The sequence below is a fragment of the Melanerpes formicivorus genome, unplaced genomic scaffold, assembly GCF_026170545.1.
Source record: "Melanerpes formicivorus ecotype bairdi unplaced genomic scaffold, bMelFor1.0.p_v2 SCAF_26, whole genome shotgun sequence".
Lineage (NCBI taxonomy): Eukaryota > Metazoa > Chordata > Aves > Piciformes > Picidae > Melanerpes > Melanerpes formicivorus.
Window position 1 is genome coordinate 9720211 of NW_027142378.1, and position 23936 is coordinate 9744146.

At 46.9% G+C, this 23936-nt stretch overlaps 1 protein-coding gene across 1 annotated transcript in view; it reads right to left on the reverse strand.

Annotated features, from left to right (window-relative positions):
* Positions 1–23936, reverse strand: part of PARP1 (poly(ADP-ribose) polymerase 1) — a 41054-nt gene that overhangs the window by 3695 nt on the left and 13423 nt on the right. Inside the window, exons 6-21 of the mRNA XM_068153585.1 lie at positions 21834–21950; positions 20757–20933; positions 19776–19917; positions 18467–18607; positions 17491–17733; positions 15423–15491; positions 14240–14372; positions 12384–12579; positions 9586–9714; positions 6293–6376; positions 4691–4813; positions 4177–4305; positions 3742–3840; positions 2745–2897; positions 1337–1464; positions 769–830 (exon numbers count right to left, since the gene is read on the reverse strand). Coding sequence (XP_068009686.1) covers positions 769–830; positions 1337–1464; positions 2745–2897; positions 3742–3840; positions 4177–4305; positions 4691–4813; positions 6293–6376; positions 9586–9714; positions 12384–12579; positions 14240–14372; positions 15423–15491; positions 17491–17733; positions 18467–18607; positions 19776–19917; positions 20757–20933; positions 21834–21950 — 2125 coding nt within the window. The remainder of the gene's footprint in view (positions 1–768; positions 831–1336; positions 1465–2744; positions 2898–3741; positions 3841–4176; positions 4306–4690; positions 4814–6292; positions 6377–9585; positions 9715–12383; positions 12580–14239; positions 14373–15422; positions 15492–17490; positions 17734–18466; positions 18608–19775; positions 19918–20756; positions 20934–21833; positions 21951–23936) is intronic.

Here is a 23936-nt window from a genome sequence, read left to right on the forward strand (position 1 = left end):
CAAACCAATTCTTATTCTATTTAAACTCTTCAATCCAAATCCGATTTGATGTCCATAATAGCCTGAGTGGTACGTACTGAACAAGATGCTGAATCACATTCTATTCCACTTTGGGCAACTGATTGTTTTTCTTTTTTTACTTTTAAGCCTATCAAAAGGAGTAGTTTAAGAAAAACCACTCATTACTGAAAGTTACTGTTCTTCATTCTCCCATCTCAGTGGAGAGGATGATTACCATTTCTTCTGCTTGAAACACAGAGCTCAGTCTTTCTTTTTCAGTGCAACGTACTGAGATTTCCGCAGACAGCAGTGTAATGAGAACAGCTGTTCCAGCTGAACTTTTATTCTTAGCTTCTCCCTTCTCCCCAAGCTTCTAAGGCACTTTGAAAGCTAAACAATCATTCTTCTGATCTACCCAGCCTCTCATCTTGTTTTTTTTTTTCCCTGAAGTGCATAGTGCTGTTACAATGAAAGTGAGCGAGAAGGTGGAAAATGCACCTTGCATTTCCTTCTGTGTAATACCAAAAGAAAGTTTTCTCCTCAACTTCAGACAAGGCATTCACTTCAGTCTTGAACATTCCAAGTGTAGTAACTCCCATTCCAAAACACCATATGCACACATACAGGTGCAACTCCAGGGCAACATTATGCAAACCCTCAGAAGGGAGTACAGCTATGACATTACCACCATTCTCTTCACTAAGCAGAGAGCCACAAGGTGAGTTTGCCATCACTAACAGATTACCCATGAAAAATACTAATGCTTACCTTTCACACTGTGTTTTCCCTTGGGCAATTTTGTTATGTGAGAGGCATTCTTTAGCTCATACCTAGACAGCACAGAGAACACACAGTAGCATTTTACATTTGTCTTAAAACCATCTTGGTGAGAACACACAATTTTTTCAGGCTTCAGTTTACCCATAGATCCATAGAATGGTTTGGGTGGGAAGGGACCTTAAAGATCAGCTAGTTCCAACCCCCCTGACATGGGCAAGGACATGTCCCACTAAACCACGCTGATCAAGGCCCCACCTAGCCTGGCCTTAAACAGATCCAGGGAAGGTGCATCCTGAGCAACCTGTTCCAGTGAGTCAATACAAAGTTATTTTAGATTCTAGTCTTATGGAACTCAGTAGCCTTCCTTCCTTGTCTCAGTTACTAATTCTAGACCTGCAACAGTGATATTTGCTCCACCACACAGCTCCCATGTTAAGAAATCTTGTTTCTAAAGAAACACCACGTATTCCTTCTTCATTAAAGAAAAGACTTGTGATTTTAGCACCTTTTGCCACCACCTGTTAAGCAAGTTCCACAAATACTCTAAGTTACTTACATATTTCCAAGGGCAACTTCTCCCAGCAGTAGTAAGCCTATGGGATCAGCCTGAGATGTGTGACAGTAGTTGGCACTCTTGGATACCATGTCTGCAAAATAGATGCCCTTCCCAAACATGTAGCCAGTCTGCAAGCAGAGGAAAAGGGAAGAAGAAGAGATTGAGACAATAACACAAAACAAAAGACAGTACTGAAACCACCTGGCTGGGCTCCCAGGAGAGCAAAGGCATTGAAACAGGCTGCTCAGGGAGGTGGTGGAGTGTTTGAGAAACATGTGGCCATGGCACTTTGGGACCTAGTTTAATGGCCATGGTGGTGTTAGGTTGACTGTTGGACTTGGTGATCTTAGAGGTCTTCCCCAACTGAAACAATTTACAGAATCACAGAATATTAGGGATTGGAAGGGACCTCCAGACATTGAGTCCAAGCCCCCTGCAGAGCAGGGCCTCTTAGGGCAGGTCGCACAGGAATGCATCCAGGTGTGTTTTGAAGACCTCAGTTTGAAGATACTATGATTCAAGCCCTTAGACACCAGTCAGCAACCCACTCTGGACACACAATGCTGCCTGCATGCTGAGAGGTAACACCTAGCCTTCCCCACAGAGAAATTCTCCTGTTTAGGTTGTCTCTGACTGTGGCTGTCATAGGTTGAGTCTGCTGCTATTCATTTAGTCTGCTGCCTCATGCCAGCTTCAAAATCAGACTGCTGGATGGAGGAAAGTATTATGGGGCTTGAAGCTGAGATTCTAACATGGGAGGCTTCCTGTTCCAGTTGCTGCTTTTGGATTCTGGGTTTTTCAGTGCTGGCTCTTCTGCTGAAATGGCAGCAGGACAGGAAGGGATGGGGGAGTAGCTCCCTGGCTTGGGTTTTCAGCTCACTTGCTTCTGTTTGCTGCTGCTTTCTGCTGTACTTTTTCTGCAAATAGTCTAAGGTAATTGTGCACCTGCATTATCTGACTTGCTCAGTAAACTCTAGAATAGAATAGAATGGAATAGAATAGGAAGAGAATAGAATTAACCAGGTTGGAAAAGATCTTTGAGATCATCGAGTCCAACCTATCACCCAACACCATCCAATCAACTAAACCATGGCACCAAGCACCGCATCCAGGCTCTTCTTAAACACCTCCAGTGATGGTGACTCCACCACCTCCCTGGGCAGCCCTCTTTCTGGGAAGAATTTCTTCCTAACATCCAGCCTAAACCTCCCCTGGCACAGCTTGAGACTGTGTCCTCCTCTTCTATCTCATTCTGTCTCCACCTGGAATTTCTGTGTGTGTGTTCTTTTTCCCTCCCTTCTGCACTGGGGGATGCAACCAGGTTAACCCACTGGTTCACTTCAACCTCTTCACAGTGGCCAGCACTGAGCACAGGGATGTAGGTAGCCAGAGAAGCTGCTTCACATACCACAGGAGCTTCGGGGGGCGCTATCCGGAGCCCCTGTGAGAGGATGCCAGCGAAGTTGGTGGTGCGGGACCCGTGCCAGAGCAGCTGGCGGTTGTGGAGCTGCTTGAACGGTTTGTAACGCTGGCTCTCTCCTTCCCGCTCGATCCTGAAGATCTGCCATTCACAAAGGCAGAGGGGAACAAAGAACAACCAAGAAACATAAACAGCTGCCTCCATGCAACTAATCAGAGAGATATATATATAAATAAAAAATCCAGTCTGGAATTATACACCAACGAGAGTCTGGATTGTACACCAATGGCAGTCGGGATTGTGCACCAATGGCAGCCTGGAATTATACACCAATGGCAGCCTGGGATTGTGCACCAATGGCAGCCTGGGATTGTACACCAATGGCAGTCGGGATTGTGCACCAATGGCAGTCAGGAATTATACACCAATGGCAGCCTGGGATTGTGCACCAATGGCAGCCTGGGATTGTGCACCAATGGCAGCCTGGGATTGTGCACCAATGGCAGTCGGGATTGTGCACCAATGGCAGCCTGGAATTATACACCAATGGCAGTCTGATCATCTAGGAAAATTGCTCTGGATGGTTTTTAGTATTTGCAACCTGCTATGTCATACTAGGAAGAAGAGGCAGCACTGATCAGACAGTACCTGCTACTGATGGCTTCCCCACCTTTCTCTTTTGCATTTGCATGAGACCATCATTTTCTGAAAAATCATTCAATGAACTAAGGCTCCACTTTAGGAGGTGACTATCCCTCCACCTTCTTTTTGAGGCCAGTTAGAATCTGCCAAGGACATCTCAGGAAGGTTAGACTCATCCCTGCTTAGACTTTTGCTATTTATGAAACAGCGACTGGCCTACCAAGCCATCCCTTCAAAGGTAACCAAATAACCTACTCTGAAATAAAAGGAAACTGCTGACAAGAAAGTTGACTTAGAAGAATCCAATCTTCACAAACCCAAGCCCTACTATTGCCCAGCTTACTTCCATGACTTTGAGATCATAAGCATTGTGAGTAGCAGCGTGAGTGTTTTTCACATATTGTTTAATAATCTTGGCTTCTTCTGAGTCTTTGTCAACAACCTGCAAAGAGGCAAAGGAGAAAGTTTTTTAGCATCCAAACTAGCAGGCTTGTTATCACATAGTAACCCATCCTATGCTTGCAACTCTCCAGTTTAAGCCTCCTCTATCATTCAGATGAAAATTTATCCCAAACTAGAGAGCAAACAGCACTCAGGTCACAGAATGTCTGAGACAGAAGGCACCTTTGGAAAGCAGAGATGATTTCCAACTCTCCTGCTGAAAGCAGGGTCACCTGGAGGAGGTTGCCAAGGGCTAACTCCCTTTCATTTGTTATACTCCAAGCTATGAGGACATCAGCTTGTGTTCACAGTCACTTCTCTCCTTTATTTCCTTTACCTTAATATCAGTTCGAAGTTTTTCATAGTTGATGTCAATTGGGTCTTTATCTCCATCGTCATTTCCACCTCTGAGGAGGCTGTAAGCAACCTCAATATCAAGCAAGTTGTCCAACATCTGCACTTTAGCCTGAAGAAGTTAAAGTAGTTATTTTACTTCAGCCTTTGACACATTCAGAATCACTCTGGAAGACCCCAAATTCTAAATGTGAAGCACTGGCCACACACTGCCATCTAACAACACAACAATAACCCCCCCTCAAAATACAACAATAAAAACAACTAACCCCCAAAAGAACACATTAAATAGACTAAAATATGCATGGGCAATAATCTGTATCTTCTAGTACATCCCATAATTATCTGCACAAAAACAAGAAGATATTCTGAAGAAAAACCAAGCTTAACTTCCTGAATGAATGAAGTTAAAGTAAGCCTTCAAACCTCCCAAGTTCTCTCTGTTAGGTGTCTGATATCAGAGCTATTGCACACAAGACACTGTTTCCAGTCAATACCTGAATGTACTCCAAGTTATTTAGGAGAGGTGGTTTCTTCATCCCAAAGTCATGAGGAATCAGAGTATAGAAGCGGTTGGAGAGGTCCAAAATCTGGGATTCTGAACCACTGTCAGAAACTGCCTAGACAAGACAACAAGCAGCAAAGAGAATTACTGAGTAAGAATTGAAAGGGGCAGCTTTATTTTGTTGGTTGGCATAGAACTCACAGCACTTGCACAGAAAGACACAGAATTTCTGGTACAAGGAAATTCTAATGAGCACTGTGCCTCTGGAGGGCAAAATAAAGGCTCTGGATATGGAAGGGGTGCATGTCCTTGGCAAGGTTCTGATCTACTCAAACAACTGAAGCTGTGCTTTGCCAGGGGGCCCAGGACAAATGAAATTTAAAGACGGGGTGTGCTTGTTCACTTTTGCAAGCTGTTCAGGCAAAACTACCCAGTGATTCTTGGAATGGTCCAGACCATTATGTGCAAATATAGTAAGGTCACCAAGCCAGACCCCTTCCTCTGGCAACTTCATTCACATCCTCAAACAGACTCCTCTGGGGTGGCAAAACCAGCTGGCTGCTAGAACAAGACACTGGCTTCATGTGCTCAACTGCCATTTATGTCTGGCTTGGCCTGAAGTTTTTGCTATGGCAGCGTCAAAGATAGAAGTACTGCCCAAACTGATACAGTGTGGTACTGCCTGTGGAATCATAGAATGGTTTGGTTCGAAAGGGACCTTAAAGATATCTAGTTCCAAACCCCCTGCCATGGGCAGAGACACCTTCCACAAGACTAGGTTGCTCAAGGTCCCCTCCAACATTTCCAAGGAGAGGACATCCACAACCTCCCTGGGCAACCTGTTCCAATGTCTCACCACCCTCACTCTAAAGAATTTCTTCCTAATATTCAGTCTAAATTTCTCCTCTTCCAGCTTAAGCCAACGAGAGAGAGCACAGATCTTTGCACACACAGCTCAGCATTCATCCCACTCCGAGCCCGGGACTTCCCCATTCCCCTCTTGCTCTAACATCTCCTTCATGCAGTTGTAGTTTAAATCCAGCCAGTAGCTGAGACTTATGCAGTCACTCACACACTGCCCCATGCATCCCCAGTGGGATGGGAAGGAAAAATTTGGATCAAAATGCACAACTTTATGGGTTGAGAAAAGGACAACTTAATAGGGACGATACTGAGTATGAAGGAGCTGCAGGAATAACAATCATCACAGAACTGTTTTGGCTGGGTGGCCTCTTCCAAAGCCTGACCACTCTTCACATAAAGAGTTTTTTTCTGGTACCCAACCTAAACCTCCCCTGCCACAATTTCAGGCCATTTCCTCTTGTTCTATCACCTGGTAACAGGGACAAGAGACCAACCCCCACCTCACTCCAACATCCTTTCAGGGAGTGGTAGAGAGAAAGGAGGTCTCCCCCCAGCCTCCTCTTCTCCAGATTATACAACCCCAGTTCCCTCAGCTGCTCCTCAGCAACCCTGTTCTCCAGACCCCTCACCAGCTTTGTTGCTCATCTCTGGACACCCTTCAGCACCTCAATGTTGTTCTTGTAGTGAAAGGCCCAAAACTGAACACCCCACAGCCAGGACAGGTGCTCACCTGGTGAACCTCGTTAAGGATGGAGTATGCACTCTGGATCTGTCGCTTGCTCAGCTTTCCCAATGGCATCTTCTGCAGGTCAATCTGGTGAAGATTGAAATGATTAAAGGAGGACTGCACTACACTGAAACCACTGCAGCATTCTTTCTCTGCTTTCTAGGGAACAAATCTCTCCATCCTGGTAGGACTGACCACAAGAAGAATGGAAAGATTTCAGACTTGGCATTAATCTCTGTGGATGGAGGAATGATGTCAGCAGGAGAGTGCCTACTACTGAGAAGACATTCTATAAACAAAGGAATACTGCAACAGGAAACAAAGATTATCACAGAATGTCACAGAATCAACCAGGTTGGGAGAGACCTCCAAGATCATCAAGTCCAATCAATCACCCATCCCTAATTAATCAACTAGGCCATGGCACTGAGTGTCTCATCCAGGCCCTGTCCCTTGCTGCATGTAAGAAGAGACCAACCCCTACCTCACCCCAACCTCCTCTGAGGCAGTTGCAGAGTAATAAGGTAGTTGTATTGAAATAGACTCCTATATGCTTGGTAGAAGTCCTTGAAAACATGACAAGCAGGAAGAGAAATGCATCAGATCAATCCACTGGTGTGTCATGGAAAGACTCAATTTACTACAGTTTTAGCAGAGCAAGAGTGCCTGAATGGAATGAAATAGCTGATTAAACCTGAGAGTCCTGGTGGATAACAACCTATCCCCGGGTCAGCAATGTGCCCTTGGGGCCAAGAAGGCAAATGGGATCCTGAGGTGCATTAACAGGAGTGTGGCCAGCAGATCCAGGGAGGGTCTCCTCCCCTCTACTCTGCCCTGGTGAGGTCACACCCAGAACACTGCATCCAGTTCTGGGCTCCCCAGTTCAGGAGGGACAGGGATCTGCTGGAGAGCGTCCAATGGAATGCTATAGGGATGATTAAAGGACTGGAGCACTGCCTTATGAGGAGAGGCTGAGGGACCTGGGGCTGTTTATTCCGGAGAAGACTGAGAGAGGATTTAATAAATACCTATAGATATCTGAGGGCTGGGAGTCAAGAGGAAGGGGACAGGCTCTGCTCACTTGCACCCTGTGACAGAACAAGGGGTAATAGATATAAACTACAACAAAGGAGGTTCCACTCAACATGAGGAGGAACTTCTTCACTGTGAGGGTCACAGAACACTGGAACAGGCTGCCCAGAGAGATTGTGGAGTCTCCTTTTCTGGAGACTTTCCATACCCATCTGGATGTGTTCCTGTGTGACCTGAGCTAGCTTCTATGGTCCTGCTCAGGCAGGGGGGTTGGATTCCATGATCTCTGGAGGTCCCCTCCGACCCCTAACATCCTGTGATCCTGTCCTCCTGTAAAGGAACCAAGCAGCCATTCTCAGAGGCTGCACAGAAACCCTTACCAAGGAAACCATAATTTCCTCTAACGGCAAACAGCTGCTCGGCAGCAGCGGTTCAGGAAGATAAATCTAACAGGGAGACATCTGGACTCCCAGGTCCCCAGCAGATCTGCTGATAGTGTCAATTAACACAGCCTCAACAGAGCTCTACACAACCACAGCCTTTTACTAGTTCCAGTTACAAAGAGTTATTAATATTTTAGAAGACTTTGATGTAAAGAACCACTGAAGGTACAGGAGAATACAACTAAGCCACGGAACGACAAGACGCTGGGCGAGCCATCGGAAAGCTCTCAAATGAGTTCTATAACATGGTACAAAGTCTGCTCTCAAAAGTGGATACACAAAATGCTGATAGAGAAGTCTGAGGGCAGGGTAACTAAGCTGGCTGAATAAAAAACCAACTCAAATTTATGTAAGATTTACCCATGGCTGCAGCATAAACAAACTGCAGGATCTCTGACCAGCAGTAGAACTGTTTCTGTGTAAGGTGAGACAGATGATCAGGGAATCATAGAAGGCTTGGGGTTGGAAGGGACCTCCAGAGATCATTTGAGTCCAACTCCCCTGCAAAGCAGGGCCACAGGGCACAGGAAAGCATCCAGGCAGGTTTTGAAGATCTCTAGTGAAGAAGGCTCCACCACCTCTCTGGGCAGCCTGCTCCAGGGCTCCATCACCCTCACAATAAACCAATTTTTTCTGATGTGGAGATGGAATTTCCTGTAGTTGACATCCACTGCCCCTTGTCCTATCACTGTCTATCACTGAAAAGAGACTGACTCCATCCTCCTGACAGCCACCCTCCAGATGTTTATAGACATTGGTAAGGTTCCCTCTCAGCCTTCTCTTCTCTGGGTTAAACAGCCCCAGGTCTCTCAGCCTTTTCTTGTACCTTCCTCTTTCCTGATGCTGTGAGAACACTCTCTGAAAGCTTGTTGGAAACATCAATCAAGACAGACAGAGGGAAGAAGACTGGAAGGAAATAAGGTATCATTAAAACAAAACAGAAACACAACAAACAAAAATTCCCAGGTTTGATCCTGTTCAGAAGACGACCTGGACTTTGTCAAAGCACTTCATTAAGTGCTGGCAGCACTTCTGAAGTCTGAGCTACATGCTCAGTCATTTGCTAGCTAAAACAGTGGAAGTGCTACGCCATCTCAAAGTGGGGTTCAGCACACCACTCACAAAAAGAGAAGTGTTTCCAGCCTCCTGTCACCAGCAAACTGGTGTTATTATTTAAAGAGCATTCAGCAAGCAGTGGTCAGGATGCATGTGTCACTAGAAAAACAAACAAACAACACAGAATGATTACTGAACCCAGGCCTGGCAGGTGAGCTTCTCATAGGCTCATTACATTGAGGACACTGAGACAGACATTCCCTACTGGAGAACAAAGGCTGCAGGTATCGTAACTAAGTTACTACCTCCAGTGCTTGGCAGATTCTGATCAGACTCTTTTCCCTGTTTAAAGGCTGATCTAAAACATACAATAAATTCAGGGAAGTGTGATGCACCTTGGATTGCAAAGAAAGTGCTTCTGGCTCTGTAAGTATGATCATAGAACAGTTTGGGTTGGAAGGGACCTTAAAGATCATCTAGTTCCAATCCCCCTGCCATGGCAACTAGACCAGGCTGCTCGAGGCCCTGTCCAACCTGGTCTTCCAGGGAGGGGTCATCCACAACCTCCCTGGGCAACCTGTTCTAGTGTCTCACCACCCTCACTGGAAAGAATCTCTTCCTAATATCCAATCTAATCTCCCCTCTTCCAGCTTCAATCCATTCCCCCTCATCCTCTCACTACAAGCCCTTGTATAAAGTCCCTCCCCAGCTTTCTTGTAGGCCCCCTTCAGGTACTGGATGGAGGGTTAGAATGTGTGTAGTCACCTCAAATTCCACCATTGCTTTCTTCATACTCTCCACATCAAAGATCATCTTAATAAGGTCTTGGATTGGCTTAGCGAGTTTTGATTTTGTCCCGGCACCTACTGTCAGTTTCCTGACAGCTTCTTCATCCTGGGAAGTAAAAATAGTATCAGAATTAGCAAAATCACAAAAGCAACAGGCTGGCTGCTATGGCAACAACTCAAAGCCAATTTAATGAGTGCCTACTCTGCCTAGTCTGAAGTTCATGGGGAGCGTGGGACACTGACATTTTGGAGCAGAGTGCATTAAAAATCCACCTATTCAGTCATTTGGCAGAGGCCATTTCAAGAGGTGGCACTGTAAAATCTAAGTACAATTAAGGGAATGGGAACTCTGTGCATCTCTGCTTCACCTCAGCCAACAGTATTAATTACTTTTGTCTGCAATCCTTCTGCTGCAGAGAGACCTTGAGATGGAAAAAATGACAATTTACTCTGCTGCTTTTATGACAAAAGAGAGATGTGTCCTTAAAAAAAGCATCACACCAAACACCACCCTGTCAAAGATGAGCACAGGAAGAATAGAATAGAATAGAATAGAATAGAATAGAATAGAATAGAATAGAATAGAATAGAATAGAATAGAATAGAATAGAATAGACCAAACCAGGTTGGAAGAGACCTTTGAGATCATCAAGTCCAACCTATCACCCAACACCATCTAATCAACTAAACCATGGCACCAAGCACCCCATCAAGCCTCTTCCTAAACACCTCCAGGGATGGTGACTCCACCACCTCCCCTGGGCAGCACATTCCAATGGCAAATAACTCGTTCTATGAAGAACTTCTTCCTCACCTTCCCTGGCACAGCTTGAGACTGTGTCCTCTTGTTCTGGTGCTGGGTGCCTGGCAGAAGACACCAACCCCCTCCTGGCTACAACCTCCCTTCAGGTAGTTGTAGACAGCAACAACGACTCCTCTGAGCCTCCTCTTCTCCAGGCTAAGCAACCCCAGCTCCCTCAGCCTCTCCTCACAGGGCTGTGCTCCAATTCCCTCCCCAGCTTTGTTGCCCTTCTCTGGACATGTTCCAGCATCTCAACATCTGTCCTAAACTGAGGAGCCCAGAACTGGACACAGGACTCAAGGTGTGGCCTAACCAGCGCTGAGTACAGGGGCACAATGACTTCCCTGCTCCTGCTGGTCACACTGTTCCTGATGCAGACCAGGATGCCATTGGCCTTCTTGGCCACCTGGGCACACTGCTGGCTCATGTTCAGCCTACTATCAAGCAGTACCCCCAGGTCCCTTCCTGCTTGGCCGCTCTCCAGCCACTCTGACCCCAGCCTGCACGGGGTTGCTGTGGCCAATGTGTAGAACCTGGCCCTTAGCCATACCATCTAGATGCTTTCATGGATAGGAGTGCTGCACCAATAAAGCATGTGCCAGATGCTTCAGAACACCACTGCACATTGCAGCCTGACAGCCACTTATCTTGCTGCGGTATTCAAATTGCCAGAAATAAAGAGCTGAGCCTCGACTCCTTCATGCTGAAGGATGGCATCTGGTGATTTGGCCACAGGGTAAAAAAACAACCAAAACCAGGCAGCAGCCTGATAATATTTTTCTCTGGTATCATTATAGCTATGAACAGCATTCAGCTACACCATCTGAAAAATAAAGTTCTGTATGTGCCTTTAAGTAAACATACAGACCCCACGCTGGGCAGAAGGAAGATTCTCATTCAGCTGAGCTGCCTAAATAGCCAAATCCTACTGGCAATGAATAATTTGTCTTTCTCAACCTGCTCAAGATGTGCATCAAGCAGAAGGCTGCCTAAGGAGTTGCTTCAGCAGCTGGGAGGATTTTGGATGCAGAAGACAGATGAAAAGCATCTATTTTAAGAGAAGCAAAGGGTGTTTTCAGACTAGACGTGTGTGAAAGGATTGCTGAATTAACAAGTAGATGTGGCACTTTGGGACGTGGTCTAGTGGCCATGGAAGTGTTGGGTAGAAGGTTGGACTGGGTGATCTTAGAGGTCTTTTCCAACCTTAATGGCTCTATGATTAAGCTCAAATTAACATCCTTAAAATTGCCAAGGAAAGAGGAACAAGCAGCTAAAGGGACTTCAGACCTGACAAGGAAAACTACTTTGTTTCCCTACGTGTCTGTTTTAATGCTTGACATTCACTGATCTTTTCTGTAGCACAGAGAAGATGCAATAGTTGCACCTGGACTTCAGTCCTCAGGTTCCCAACCTGTCTGCTTTAATGCATGACACTCACTGCTCTACAACTCTTTCCATAGCACAGAGAAGATGCAACAGTTGCACCTGCACTTCAGTCCTCAGGTCTGCCAAGCCTAAGCCATCCAACAGTGAGTGCTTGTGGGAGACTGTGATGAATCTGTGTTCCCATGAGAATCTGGAAAGTCCCCTGGACCAAGTGTTTAAAGGTGAGACACTGTGAGATGAGATAGGAACCACCTGTGCTAGCTTAAGGAGTAACTATAGTAGATGAGATAGGAGTCAGCTGTGCTAAGCTTAATGAGTATCACTAGCCAGTAAGAGTCTTAAGAGAAGCTTGTTAACCAATCCCATGCAGCCACATCATCAACCAATCCCATGCAGCCATACTGAGAGCAGAGAGATAAATAGGAGCTGCTCAAGGTGGGGTCTTTGGTCTGGGGCTCTCTCTGTACTCTGCTTGTGTTTTATCTTTGTCTCTTTGGTCGTCACCCTGACCTTACAGCAACAAGCACTGACCAGAACAGCTAGAGAGAGGCAGCTGAGCATCTGAAAGTGGCACATTTCGCTGTTACCTGTCCATAATCTATTTCCAGGGGGTAGAATTTTTTGGGGTATTTGGTGAAGTTCTTGGAATGCCAAGAATTGCCAGTTTTCTCTTCGTACAAATTGAGGAAGTGCTCCACAGCATCCTCCTTGGACGGCATCTGCTCCAGCTTGTTGCTCCCGATGACGGTGCCCACGCGACCCCAGGATCTGAACACCCAGTATCTAGGGAAGTGAAACGTCAGAAAAGAACAGACATAAGATACTCTGCCTCCAGGCCTCAGGTCATATCAAACTGACCCTGCCACAACCAGGGGGCTGCATGAGGATCAGCCATTTGCCCACTATTCATTTCATGTTAGACATTCTCTATCAGTGACTGCAGGGGAGCAACAGAAAAGAATCATAGCATGCACCATCAATCAATCATGCACCAGCACAGACTAGGGGTTGACCTGCTGGAAAGCAGCTCCATAGAGAAGGATCTTCATGCCCTGGTGGACAGTAAGTTATCCATAGGGCAGCAATGTGCAGTTGTGGCTAAGAAGGCAAATGGTATCCTGGGGTGCATTAAGAGTGTGGCCAGCAGACCTAGGGAAGTTCTCCTTCCCCTCTGCTCTACCCTGGTGAGATCACACCTGGAGTATTGTGTCCAGTTCTGGGCTCCCCAGTTCAAGCAGGACAAGGATCTACTGGAGAGTGTCTGACGGAGGCTATGAGGACGACTAAGGGTCTGGAGCTCTGCCCTGTGAGTAAAGGCCTGGGGCTGGTTAGTCTGGAGAAGAGAAGGCTGAAAGGAGATCTTTAGTAATGCCTACAAATATCTGAAGGGTGGGTGTAAAGAACAAGGTGCCAGTCTCTTTTCAGTGGTGTCCTGTGATAGGATGAGAGGCAATGCATACAAACTGCTACACAGGAAGTTCCACCTCAACATGAGGAAAAGCTTCTTTACTGTGAGGGTGATGGAGCACTGGAGCAGGCTGCCCAGAGAGGTTGTGGAGTCTCCTTCTCTGGACACTTTCAAAACCAGTCTGGATGTGTTCCTGTGTGACCTGCCCTAGGTGATCCTGCTTTGGCATGGGGGTTGGATTTGATCTTTAGAGGTCCATTCCAACCCCTACCATTCTATGATTCTTTAGTCTATTCAGTAAAGCAACCACTGGACAGCTCTGCCATGCACCTGATAAGACTGGAAAGCTAAACACATGATCATCCCCTGACCATTTCAGTGCATTTTGTTAACCCCCAGGGCATGCAATTCAGCAATACAGTGGGGTAGAATAACTAGAATCTGGTTTTGTTTCCCAAGCTTAGAGCTCTGCAATTAGAAGAGTAAACTGGAGAATATGGGGAAAATTCCCAGCATCACAGACTGTACAGATGGGATCTTGATGTTAGACCTTCACCAAATTCTGCTTCTCTATTCCCAAGGGCAGCCATCAGTCACTGAAGACTGCCAGACAATTAACCCAGACACCAACCACATGTGTGTGCCTTGCTCATGCCAGCCTGTGGAAATGAAGATTAGCAGAAGCAAATCTGCAAACATGGTCACTTCCCAAGTGAAGGTTTTTGTCAACACCACACAGAAATGTCTCCCCAAAGAGCAGAGAACTCCCCAGGGGTCATTTGCTGTCTGGTTGGTTTGTGGAGTTTGTGCTTGGGTTTACTATTTAAGTGTTGGTTGGTTGGTTTCTGGTTTGGGTCTTTTTTTGTGTCTCTCTGTGTGTATGTTTAGGTTTAACTATTGAAGAGAAATGCATCTATCCCTATCTCCTCACCAAGACATTTTACTCACTTTGCCTCTTAAGATGCAAAAAAAATCATAATCCAGTCTTTACTGGAATAAAAGTGACCAACTATTTCTAGTGCAAACTAAACTCACCTGTTCTCTCTGTCATCCTCCAGCAGCTGCAGTTTATAGTAGGAATTTGTTCCTTTCACAATATCTACTAAGCCCAGAGTTGCACTGAAAATCTTTCCCCCTTTTTCAAAGACATGAGCAGAATCCTCCAAACCTGCAGAGAAGAAACACATTAGAACACAGAGGAACTTCCCATTTTAGGTCTCCTTCTTACATCTGCACCCACTCAAAAAAAGTTTCCTGAAGTAGTGTGAAGCTTAACAAAGATACCACAAGAAGAGAGTGACCCCAGGGGCTCACTCAGAACTACCTGAAGTGTGTTTTCTTTTCAACAAACTGTGAGCACACACCTTCAGATACACTGCAGTGAGCCTCAATCCTAACTGGAGGAAAGGACCATCTAATATTTGACACTGGTGGGAGGAATTCTTGAGAGATTCAGCTGCACAGGTGTCATGCTGGCAAATGGACTAAAAAGCCAAAGGCTGGCCTTGGATGCAGGACGACTTTTCACAGTGTCTGTGCATCATAGGTTTGGAAAGCAAATCAGCTGGCCCCCAAAAGAGTCTGAAAGCTGATGCTCATGCCAGACCAGTGTCCTCTCTTGGCTGGGCCTTCATTCACCTCACTGGCAGATGCTCCTGAAGCCGAGTAAGGTGCATCCCTTAATTAATAGTCACAGGATGGTTTGGGTTGGAAGGGATCTTAAAGATAATCTAGTTCCAACCCCCCTGCCATGGGCAGAGACCTTCCACTACAGCAGGTAGCTCAAGGCCCTATCCAACCTGAACATTTCCAGGGAGGCGGCATCCACAGGCTCCCTGGAAAACCTGTCCCAGTGTCTCATCACCCTCACTGCAAAGAATTTCTTCCTAGTGTCCAGCCCAAATCCACCCTCTTCCAGCTTAAAGCCATTCCCTCTTGTCCTATCACTAACTGAAATGGTCCTTCTATAAGCTGCACTAGAAAGTCCTGCAACATCCAGCACTGGATGTCTCAGGTTAAAGCCATCCCCCCTCATCCTATCACTAACTGAAACAATCCATCTAAAAGTGGCACTGGAAAATCCTGCAACATCCAGCACTGGATGTAAATCTTCCCTTTCCTAGCATGGAATTCTTATCCTTTCACAGAAAACGACTTTGCAAATGGTCGTGCATCCAGAAACCTGTGTGCTGCAGGCACAGCCATTGTTATCACTCACCAGAATCAGGATCTACAGCAGCTCCACCCTTAACTGTTAGCTTCATTTTCTTTTCAGACTTGCTAGGTCCTGTAGAGAAAAGGTTATTTTTTTTCCCCTCTCCTAGGCAGGCAACACAGTTTGACATGAATGAACACTTAACATCTCAATTTGCATAATTATCACCCTAAGGAGACTGCAAATCTGATTCCCAGGATGTCAGCACAATGGCTCCAATGGCTTTCTTTACCTGGCTTTAGCAGGCAATTCCAAGACCCCACCCTGACAATCATATGAGAAGTAAGACCTCCTCAGATTCTATCTCCTTCCTTCAGACCCCAAGGGGTGGGATACATCATTTCTTTCACCTGCACAGCAGACAAATGTCACATTTGGGGTTGTGATTTAAGTGGTATTTAAAACCATCACAGTGTGTGGGGAGTGTTCAGGTCCCTTGGAGATGCTGCTGCTGTGAGATAGTCTGGCAATAAATTGTAACACAAATCTGTGCTGGGAGGACATAGACCTGGACAGGGTGGGAGAGCTGGGTGGAAAGAATCTAATGAAATTCAACAAGGGCAAGTGTAGAGTCCTGCACCTGGGGAAGAACAGCCCCACGGATCAGCACGGGCTGTGGACTGATCTGCTGGAGACAAGCTCTGGGGAAAAGGACCTGGAAGTTCTGGTGGACAACAGGATGACAATGAGCTGGCAATGGGGCCAAGAAGGCAAATACATCCTGGGGTGCATCAAGAAGGTGGTCAGCAGGTTGAGCAAGGTTCTCCTCTCCTCTGCCCTGGTGAGGCCACATCTGGAATATTGTGCTCAGTTTTGGGCTCTCCAATTCAAAAAAGACAGGAACTTGCTGGAAGGGGTATAGAAAAAGGCTACAAGGTGCTGAGGGGACTGAACAGCCCTCTTAGGAGAAAACACTGGGAGAATTTGGTCTTTTTAGTCTGGAAAAGGTGGGTGTCAGGAGGATGGAACCAGGCTTTTTTCAGTGGTGCCCAGTGACAGGACAAGAAGTAATGGACATAAATATCAGTATAAGATGTTCCATCTAAACATGAGGAGGAACTTCTTTAATTTAAGGGTGAAGGAGCACTGGAACAGGCTGCCCAGAGAGATGGTGGAGTCTCCATTTTTGGAGACATTCAAAACCTGCCTGGACCTGTTCATTTGTGACCTTCTCTGTAAGAACCTGCCTTGGCAGGGAGGTCAGACTCCATGTCCACTGGTCGCTTCCACCCCCTACCATTGTATGATTCTGTGACATGGAAGAGAACGGGCTCTGAAGACAGGTGAGCAGATCTGATGGTTTTGTTCAGTGCCCAGCACTAATGATCTTTGAGGCCTTTTCCAACCATATTGATTCTACGATTCTAATGATGCAAGCTCTCTATGGTATTGGGTACTGGCCAATGCCACTGGCATTGGGTATTTTAACTCCTCCATTAAAAAATGATGTTCCAAACCAAGTAGAACAAACACTCCTCACCCTGCACTCCAGGACTTTTTCACTGGTTAATATCCCTTGAGAATCTCTGCACATCTTGATGCCTCAGCATCTGCAGCACTGACCCAGAATGAGAGAGAAGCTGACATGTTACCAAGGAAGAGACCAGACTGCTGTCAGGGAGCTTGGGCACAGGCAGCCCAGGAGATCTCTGCAGCAAGAATGAACTAGGGGAAACAACAGCCAGCTTATCAGACAGCTCTGTGTTTACTTCATAGAATCACAGAATACATCAGGTTGGAAGGGACCCCTGAAGGTCATTTTGCCCAACCCCCCTGCAGTGAGCAGGGACTAACTAGATCAGGTTGCTTAGGGCCACATCAAGTTTGCCTTTGAATGTCTCCAGGGATGGGGCCTCAACCACACCTCTGGGCAAGCTGTTCCAGTATCTCACTACCCTCACTGTGAGGAACTGCCCAAGGCTACTTAAGGCCAGTCTTTCCCTAAGGTCTTATTATTTAGAATGATTATGAGAAGAAGGGCAGGGAGCTCAAGGAAAGGGCAAGGGCACTCTATACCCCAATTTGCTTGGTACATGCACAGCACTGGAGAAACAACCACTTTGTTCTTCACCTTGTTCCTCTTTGACCTTCCCGGCACTCTTCATGCTTGGGGGCTTGCTGCACTTCCCATCCACAGCCATTTCCTCATGCTCCATTTTCACTTCTGCACCCCAAGGGGAAAGTGCATGGAGAGACACAAGCTCCTGAAAGTCCTTGCTGGAGGATTTCACATCCTGAAGAAACTTCTCCGAGACCACTCGGACTTTGGCCTCCTTTACTTCTTCCATCTTCTTGCTCATTTTCTCCACATCCTCTGCAGAGGCAGGGTGGGAAAGAGAGAAAAAAAACCACCAGTGAGGTTTCAGACTTTAGCTCCTCCCTCTGCCCATGATTCATGGCTCTCTAAACACTTTGTGGAAACACAATTTCAGCACACTTTGGATTCACCATGTCCTTTGGAAAGCAAAACCCCACTGGCTCAAGTGTGCAGCTTGGGCTAGAGCACAAACACTCCTGTTTTACCTGGCTGGTCCAGCTCTCCCCTTCCTGGAGCTAGGCAGGGAGCTGTACAGTCTCTCTTGGAACCTCCTAGGTGGTGGATGCTGATCTCCTACCTCAGTAGCCAGTTTGCACCTTAACTCCAACAGGGAGCAACAGCAGACCCTAAGCTGCCAGCAGAGAAAACAACTGCCCTCAGGCACCTGGAGTCAGTTCTGCAGCTTCTCCAAGGCAAGCACAGTCACAGGCTCCAGCATTCATCATCCCAATAAGGGTGGCTGGCATCCCACCACCTTCCAGATACAGACCCAAGCTCCAGCTACTGCAGACCCAGCAGAGCCTTACAGCACAGCCTGCAGGATTAATGTGCTAGGGACATAAACCTCCCAACAGCACACAACTGTCTTTACTTTTCCAAGCACATGATGGCTACCTGTGCACACAAAACACTCCCAATCCAAACCCTGATGCCCAGACAACTCTGTGTCCTCTGTCATCTGCTTGGCTCTGCTAGCAGTGCTACGAGTAACCAAGGCACATCTGCTTACTCTGTGTGCTAATGCACAGGGTGGCCTTGTTAGCTGTGGTTGTCATCTTTCCTCCCAGGTCCTCCACAATGCCCTTGACTTCCTCCTTGTTCTTTGACAGCTTTCCAAGAACCAGGATCTTCATGTTGGTCAGAGGTTTATCTAGGGGTTTGGAAATAGCACAGCATGTCAGCAATGGGCAGGGAGCCCTCCAGACAAACAACAACTACAAAAGGGCAGCATCCCCCACACCCAGCCCAGCTGGAAGGGAGACAAATGTCAGGCAGGTCTGACCTGTGCTCAGCTACTGGGAGGAAGCTCCCCTTCTTCCAGGAAAGGCAACAAAGCTCAGCACCCATCAACAAACATCAAGTATGGAGGGCAGATATACCCATGCAGGCATGATTTGCCTGCCTTTTTCTTTTTAAAATGAAATTAAAAACCCCAAATCAATCAGTCTGCCAGAGCAGGATCACCCAGAGCAGCTCACACAAGAACACATCCAGGCAGGGTTTGAATATCTCCAGAGAGGGAGACTCCACAACCCCCCTGGGCAGCCTGTGCCAGTGTTCTGTCACCCTCACAGGGGAAAATTTTTTCCTCATGTTTCCATGGAGCTTCCAATGCCTCAGCTTCCACCCACTGCCCCTTGTCCTGTCACTGGGCACCACTGAGCAGAGCCTGGCTCCAGCCTTTTGGCACTCAGCCTTCACACCTTTATAAACACTGATGAGGTCACCTCTCAGTCTCCTCCTCTCCAAGCTAAAGAGTCTTAGCTCCCCCAGTCTCTCCTTGTGAGGAAGATGTTCCATTCCCTTCATCATTTTTGTGGCTCTGTGCTGGCCTCTTTCAAGCAGTTCCCTGAGGTTCTTCTTGAACTGAGGGGCTCAGAACTGGACACAATATTCCAGATGTGGCCTCACCAGTGCAGAGTAGAGGGGCAGGAGAACCTCTCTGGACCTACTAACCACAGCCCTTCTAATCCACCCCAGAATGGCATTGACCTTCTTGGCCTCAAGAGCACATTGCTGGCTCATGGTCAACCTTCCACCCACTAGGACCCCCAGGTCCTTTTCCCCTTCACTGCTCTCCAGCAGGTCAGATTTATTGCAAACATCATTTCCTCACCATTAAGAAATACCCCAAATGATTTGCTAGGAAACAAGTAGGACCTCAAGCCCACGTCCCCAGGCACCCCACCATGTCAGGGTGTGGATGATTCTCCTGCTTAGGGGCAGGAGAAGAGCATGCCTGTGCAGAGTGGCATGTTTGTCTGGCTGGGAATGGCACTGCACACCACCCTGAACTGCCCTTTAGGTTAGGCACTTACCTCTAGGGGCAGACACAGTTTCTGTCAAAGGAGCAGATGCAGAGGGAGGAGGTGCAGAATTCACACTCACAGCATCTGGAGGGAAGACCCTGCCCTGCTTCTTACACTTGAATTTCTTCAGGTAAGGAATCTCCCGAAACTCCTGTGGGATGGAAGCATCAGCAGAGTTTCAACACAATAGAGAGCACTAGAAAACTGGAAGGCTAAGTTGAGCCCTGTCCAGGTGTTGGCATTTGCTCCAGGTCTTGGAAAGGATTTCTGAGACCTCCATACAGGCTATGGTAGGCAAACACCTACCTCACCAACTGGGAAAACAAAGCCAACAGAGGGTAACTGATGGGTTTCAAATCAAATCAAGGCTATGTCTTTCAGTTTAGTGTTACTGGGAAAAAATATTATTTAATTGTGGATTAGCTGCCTACACAGAATCACAAAATGGTAAGAGTTGGAGATCAAGTCCAACCACCCTGCCAAGGCAGGTTCATCTAAAGAAGGTCACACAGGAACATGTCCAGGAGGATTTTGAGTATTTCCAGAGCTGGAGACTTCACAATCTCTCTGGGCAGCCTGTTCCAGTGCTCCATTACCTTCAATTAAAGAAGCTGCTCCTCATGTTTAGATGGAACTTCTTATGTTCAAGTAGGTGCCTGTTACCCCTTGTCCTGTCACTGGGCACTACTGAAAAAAGCCTGGTCCCATCCTCCTGACACCCACCCTGCCAGTATTTCTAAGCATTGATGAGATCCCTCCTCCTCAGTCATGTGTTTTCCAGACTAAAAAGACCCAATTCTCTCAGTCTCTCCTCCTAAGAGAGATGTTCCAGTCCCCTTGGTGTGAGGGATGCAGCTGTAACAGACCTCACTGCTTGCTGCTCAGCACACCCTGCTCTTTGGCACCTGACACTGACTGCTGCTTATTCAATCTCCTTGGTAAGATGTAAGATCAGTCAAGAAGTGTGCAGGTTTGCCAGAAAACACCCACCTTTGGGATCACCCAGTCCTTCCTGTTGGGAGTCTGTGTTTTAGCAACACACTTAGTCCAGGCAGTGATATTCCCTGAGCAGTAATAGGCGTCACTCTTGAACACAAACTGCCCCTTACACTCCTCGCAGGGAAGCAGAGCTCCAAAGGCCATCCCGTCTGCTACTCGGTCCAAAATCTAAAGAACAGCAAAGAATACAGACCAGGTTATGGCAGGAGGAGGCTGGAAGCCTGTGCACTGCACTACACTTGGCTGCACAAGAAAGAAACCACCAGGCTGCTGGCAGGCAGATGTAGATGCTTCCAGGCTTTGTCACACACACACACTGCTCATAAACCAAGACTCTCACCACCACTGACTGATTTATGACATCTGAAAGACATGACATGAAGTTTCCCTGGTCACACCATGGCTCACACCCTCCTGGATTCAGAATATACCTGCCACACAGCAACTGGCCAGGCATGGGCCAGGAATGGGCAAGGAGGAGGTGAGCTGCTGCATCTGAACACCTGAGTACGTAGGTGGCAATGTAGGCTCAGATCAGTCCTGGTTTTCCTCCCTAGAGTATCCCTTGACCATTTTGAGACTAGACACTTCCCACATCCCAGCCCACACTCCTCCCAGAGTCTTAATAAATACTAATAGTTAAAGCAATGTGTGGCTCCAAAAAAGACTTTCACAAGTTAGACAGACTGAAAAGTGACTGTTTTAGGAAAGACAGCAGGAAACAATTTGTCCATTTTCCCCTCTTTGTCCATAGTTTACCAGTTGAGGGAGGCAATGTGAAATGCCATAATTACCTGCTCTTGAAGGGCCAGCAACACAAGACTTCCCTCCCACCCCCCTCATGGCCCAGTTTTGGCACAGCAAGATATAGAGACTAAGATGCTGAATTCAGGATCATAAAACATCATCAGAGTCCCAGGACAAAAGGACTGGTATTAGCACTTAATCCCTTTCAGAACTGTTAGGAACACAGATCAGACTTGTGGACCTTGCAGAAGTATTGGTTCAGGTCAGCTTCACCCATTCAAAGACCCAGCACACATGCAAAGCAGCTCCAGACCAACTCACAGCGTTCTCCCCTGCAGGGACTTCCTGCTTGTTGGCAATCAGCAGCTCTTTCAGGTCATTAGTGGAGCAGACCTTCCTCAGCTCATCCTTGATGCCCCAGATCAGCTCTGTCTGTTCCTGTTGACAAAATCCAGCAGCTTAGCTACTTGCAATTGATTGCTAAGGACACTCCTGGAACTGCAGCATGGGGTCAAGGTTTTAGCAAGCCCACAGTATCTTAAATGCAGATTGTTAGATGAAGAGCACCAAGAACCATTGTGTTTACCAAAAAGGAGAGTCACAGATTTTACCCAAAAACCTAGGACAGGCCTTTAAAGGCACATGCTTCAGATTTCAGTATGAATACACAAGCACACTGAGGCTTCAGCAAATACTCTCTCAAGAAATCATGCAGAAGGACATCCCTGTGGGATTCTCTATAAACCAAGGCTTCTCCACTTGTATGTATGTGAAGAAAGGCCACCTTCACAGCACTGTCCCACACAAGAAGGTACAAGCAGTACTACTGCTAGCTTCTAGGCAGAGTGGAACCCCAGCTTCCATCACACTGCTACCCTTAGCAAACTCTCAACAGCCTCTGCAAGTGTCACCTAACTCATGGGGATGTGGCTGCATTTGAGCCTTGCATTAAAACAAACCCAAGAACTGCTGCTCAGCACTGTGCTTCTTTTAAGCCACCTCAGCACAAGAGGAATTCCTACCAGGAGCCTGCACATTCTTTTGAACCTTTCTACAAAAGGGGAAAAGGTTGGACAGCAAAGAAGCATCCTGAAATACCTGAGATAGCTTCTGGATGCCAGTCACTGCCCACAGTCAAACACACAGCCTTATGTTGGAAGAACTGATTGACTGTGATAGAGGTTTTAATTGTCATTGTTAACAAACATGACAAAATAGAATAGTAAACCCAAAGTGGCAGTTCAGGCTGGGTGCCTCCTGTCACTGCCACATAAGTTACAGCTCCAGTGTCCTGAGTGTCCAACCCAGGAGGTGGACACAGGAAACAGCCTATTTCTATCCATAAATCCTGCCCCCTATAAATCCATCTGCAAAGCCATTCTCTGCCTCTTTCTTCCCCTTCTGCTCCCGTGGGAGAGGGTAATGGTGGGGGAGTATCTCAAGGCCTCTTAGGCCTGTCCAGGCCTAATGCCAGGAGGAGAAGCGGGGGAGAGACGGGGAGGTTAGCCTCAGGCCTGGCCAGCCTCACACCAGCCTAGCAGTGGGCAGGGAAGCAAGAGCCCTGGGGGTTTTGGGTAGACCCTCAGGTGGGGAGAAGGGAAGTGCTGGGAGGCCTCTGGGTGTGGTGTAATGGACTCTGTAAGCTTTGGGATTCTTTGCCTCTATGTTTTGTAGTTTCTGTGAAACACTAACTGCTTTGCCATTTAAACTTTCCAGCACTTACCAACCCATTTGTGTGAGTGCCATTCTTTTGTCCCTTTCAGGGGCAATGGAGGATCTGTCTGGCCTTAAACCAGGACAGATTATTGCCTTGATCTGTCCTTGTTACAGCTTAGAACTAATGTCCTAAGGAATTAAATTAAGTTTTCCCAGAGAGTTTGAGAGGGTCCAGGGAATGGACAGCTCCTCAAGGGCTGAACAGAACATAAGAGGCATGTTTATCCCCTTTCACTGGTCTGCAGAACTTCCAGATAGTTTGGAACACAGCTTGGTTTGCTCTCTCTTGCTTTGCTTGTCTCTGTTTCCACCTCTGACCCTTGCTTGCTTGGCCTGCTGGTTCCTGCTTGGGCTATTAGTAAGAAGCAGCAGTGGGGATGAGAGATAACAACTTGCTGGCTGGTAACAGCCCTCTGGACTATTGTGCCCAGGGGGATCTAGGCCACTGTCTAGTTGTGTATGTAAATATGTTTTTGTCTATATTTATCACCTTTTATGCTTTTATATTTAGTTTGCTTTTGCAAATCAGAACTTCATTTTACTTCCCAATTCTGTGTAGTGTGGGAATTTACTTCCTGAGGTAAATTCCATCTTCTGCCTGGTGTCAAACCACCACAGTCCTAAATACCTGCAGTGCAGCAGCAAAACCTTGATAATGTCTCAGATAAGTTCTGTTGAAAATTAAGGCAGTGCCCATTCAACAAAGCC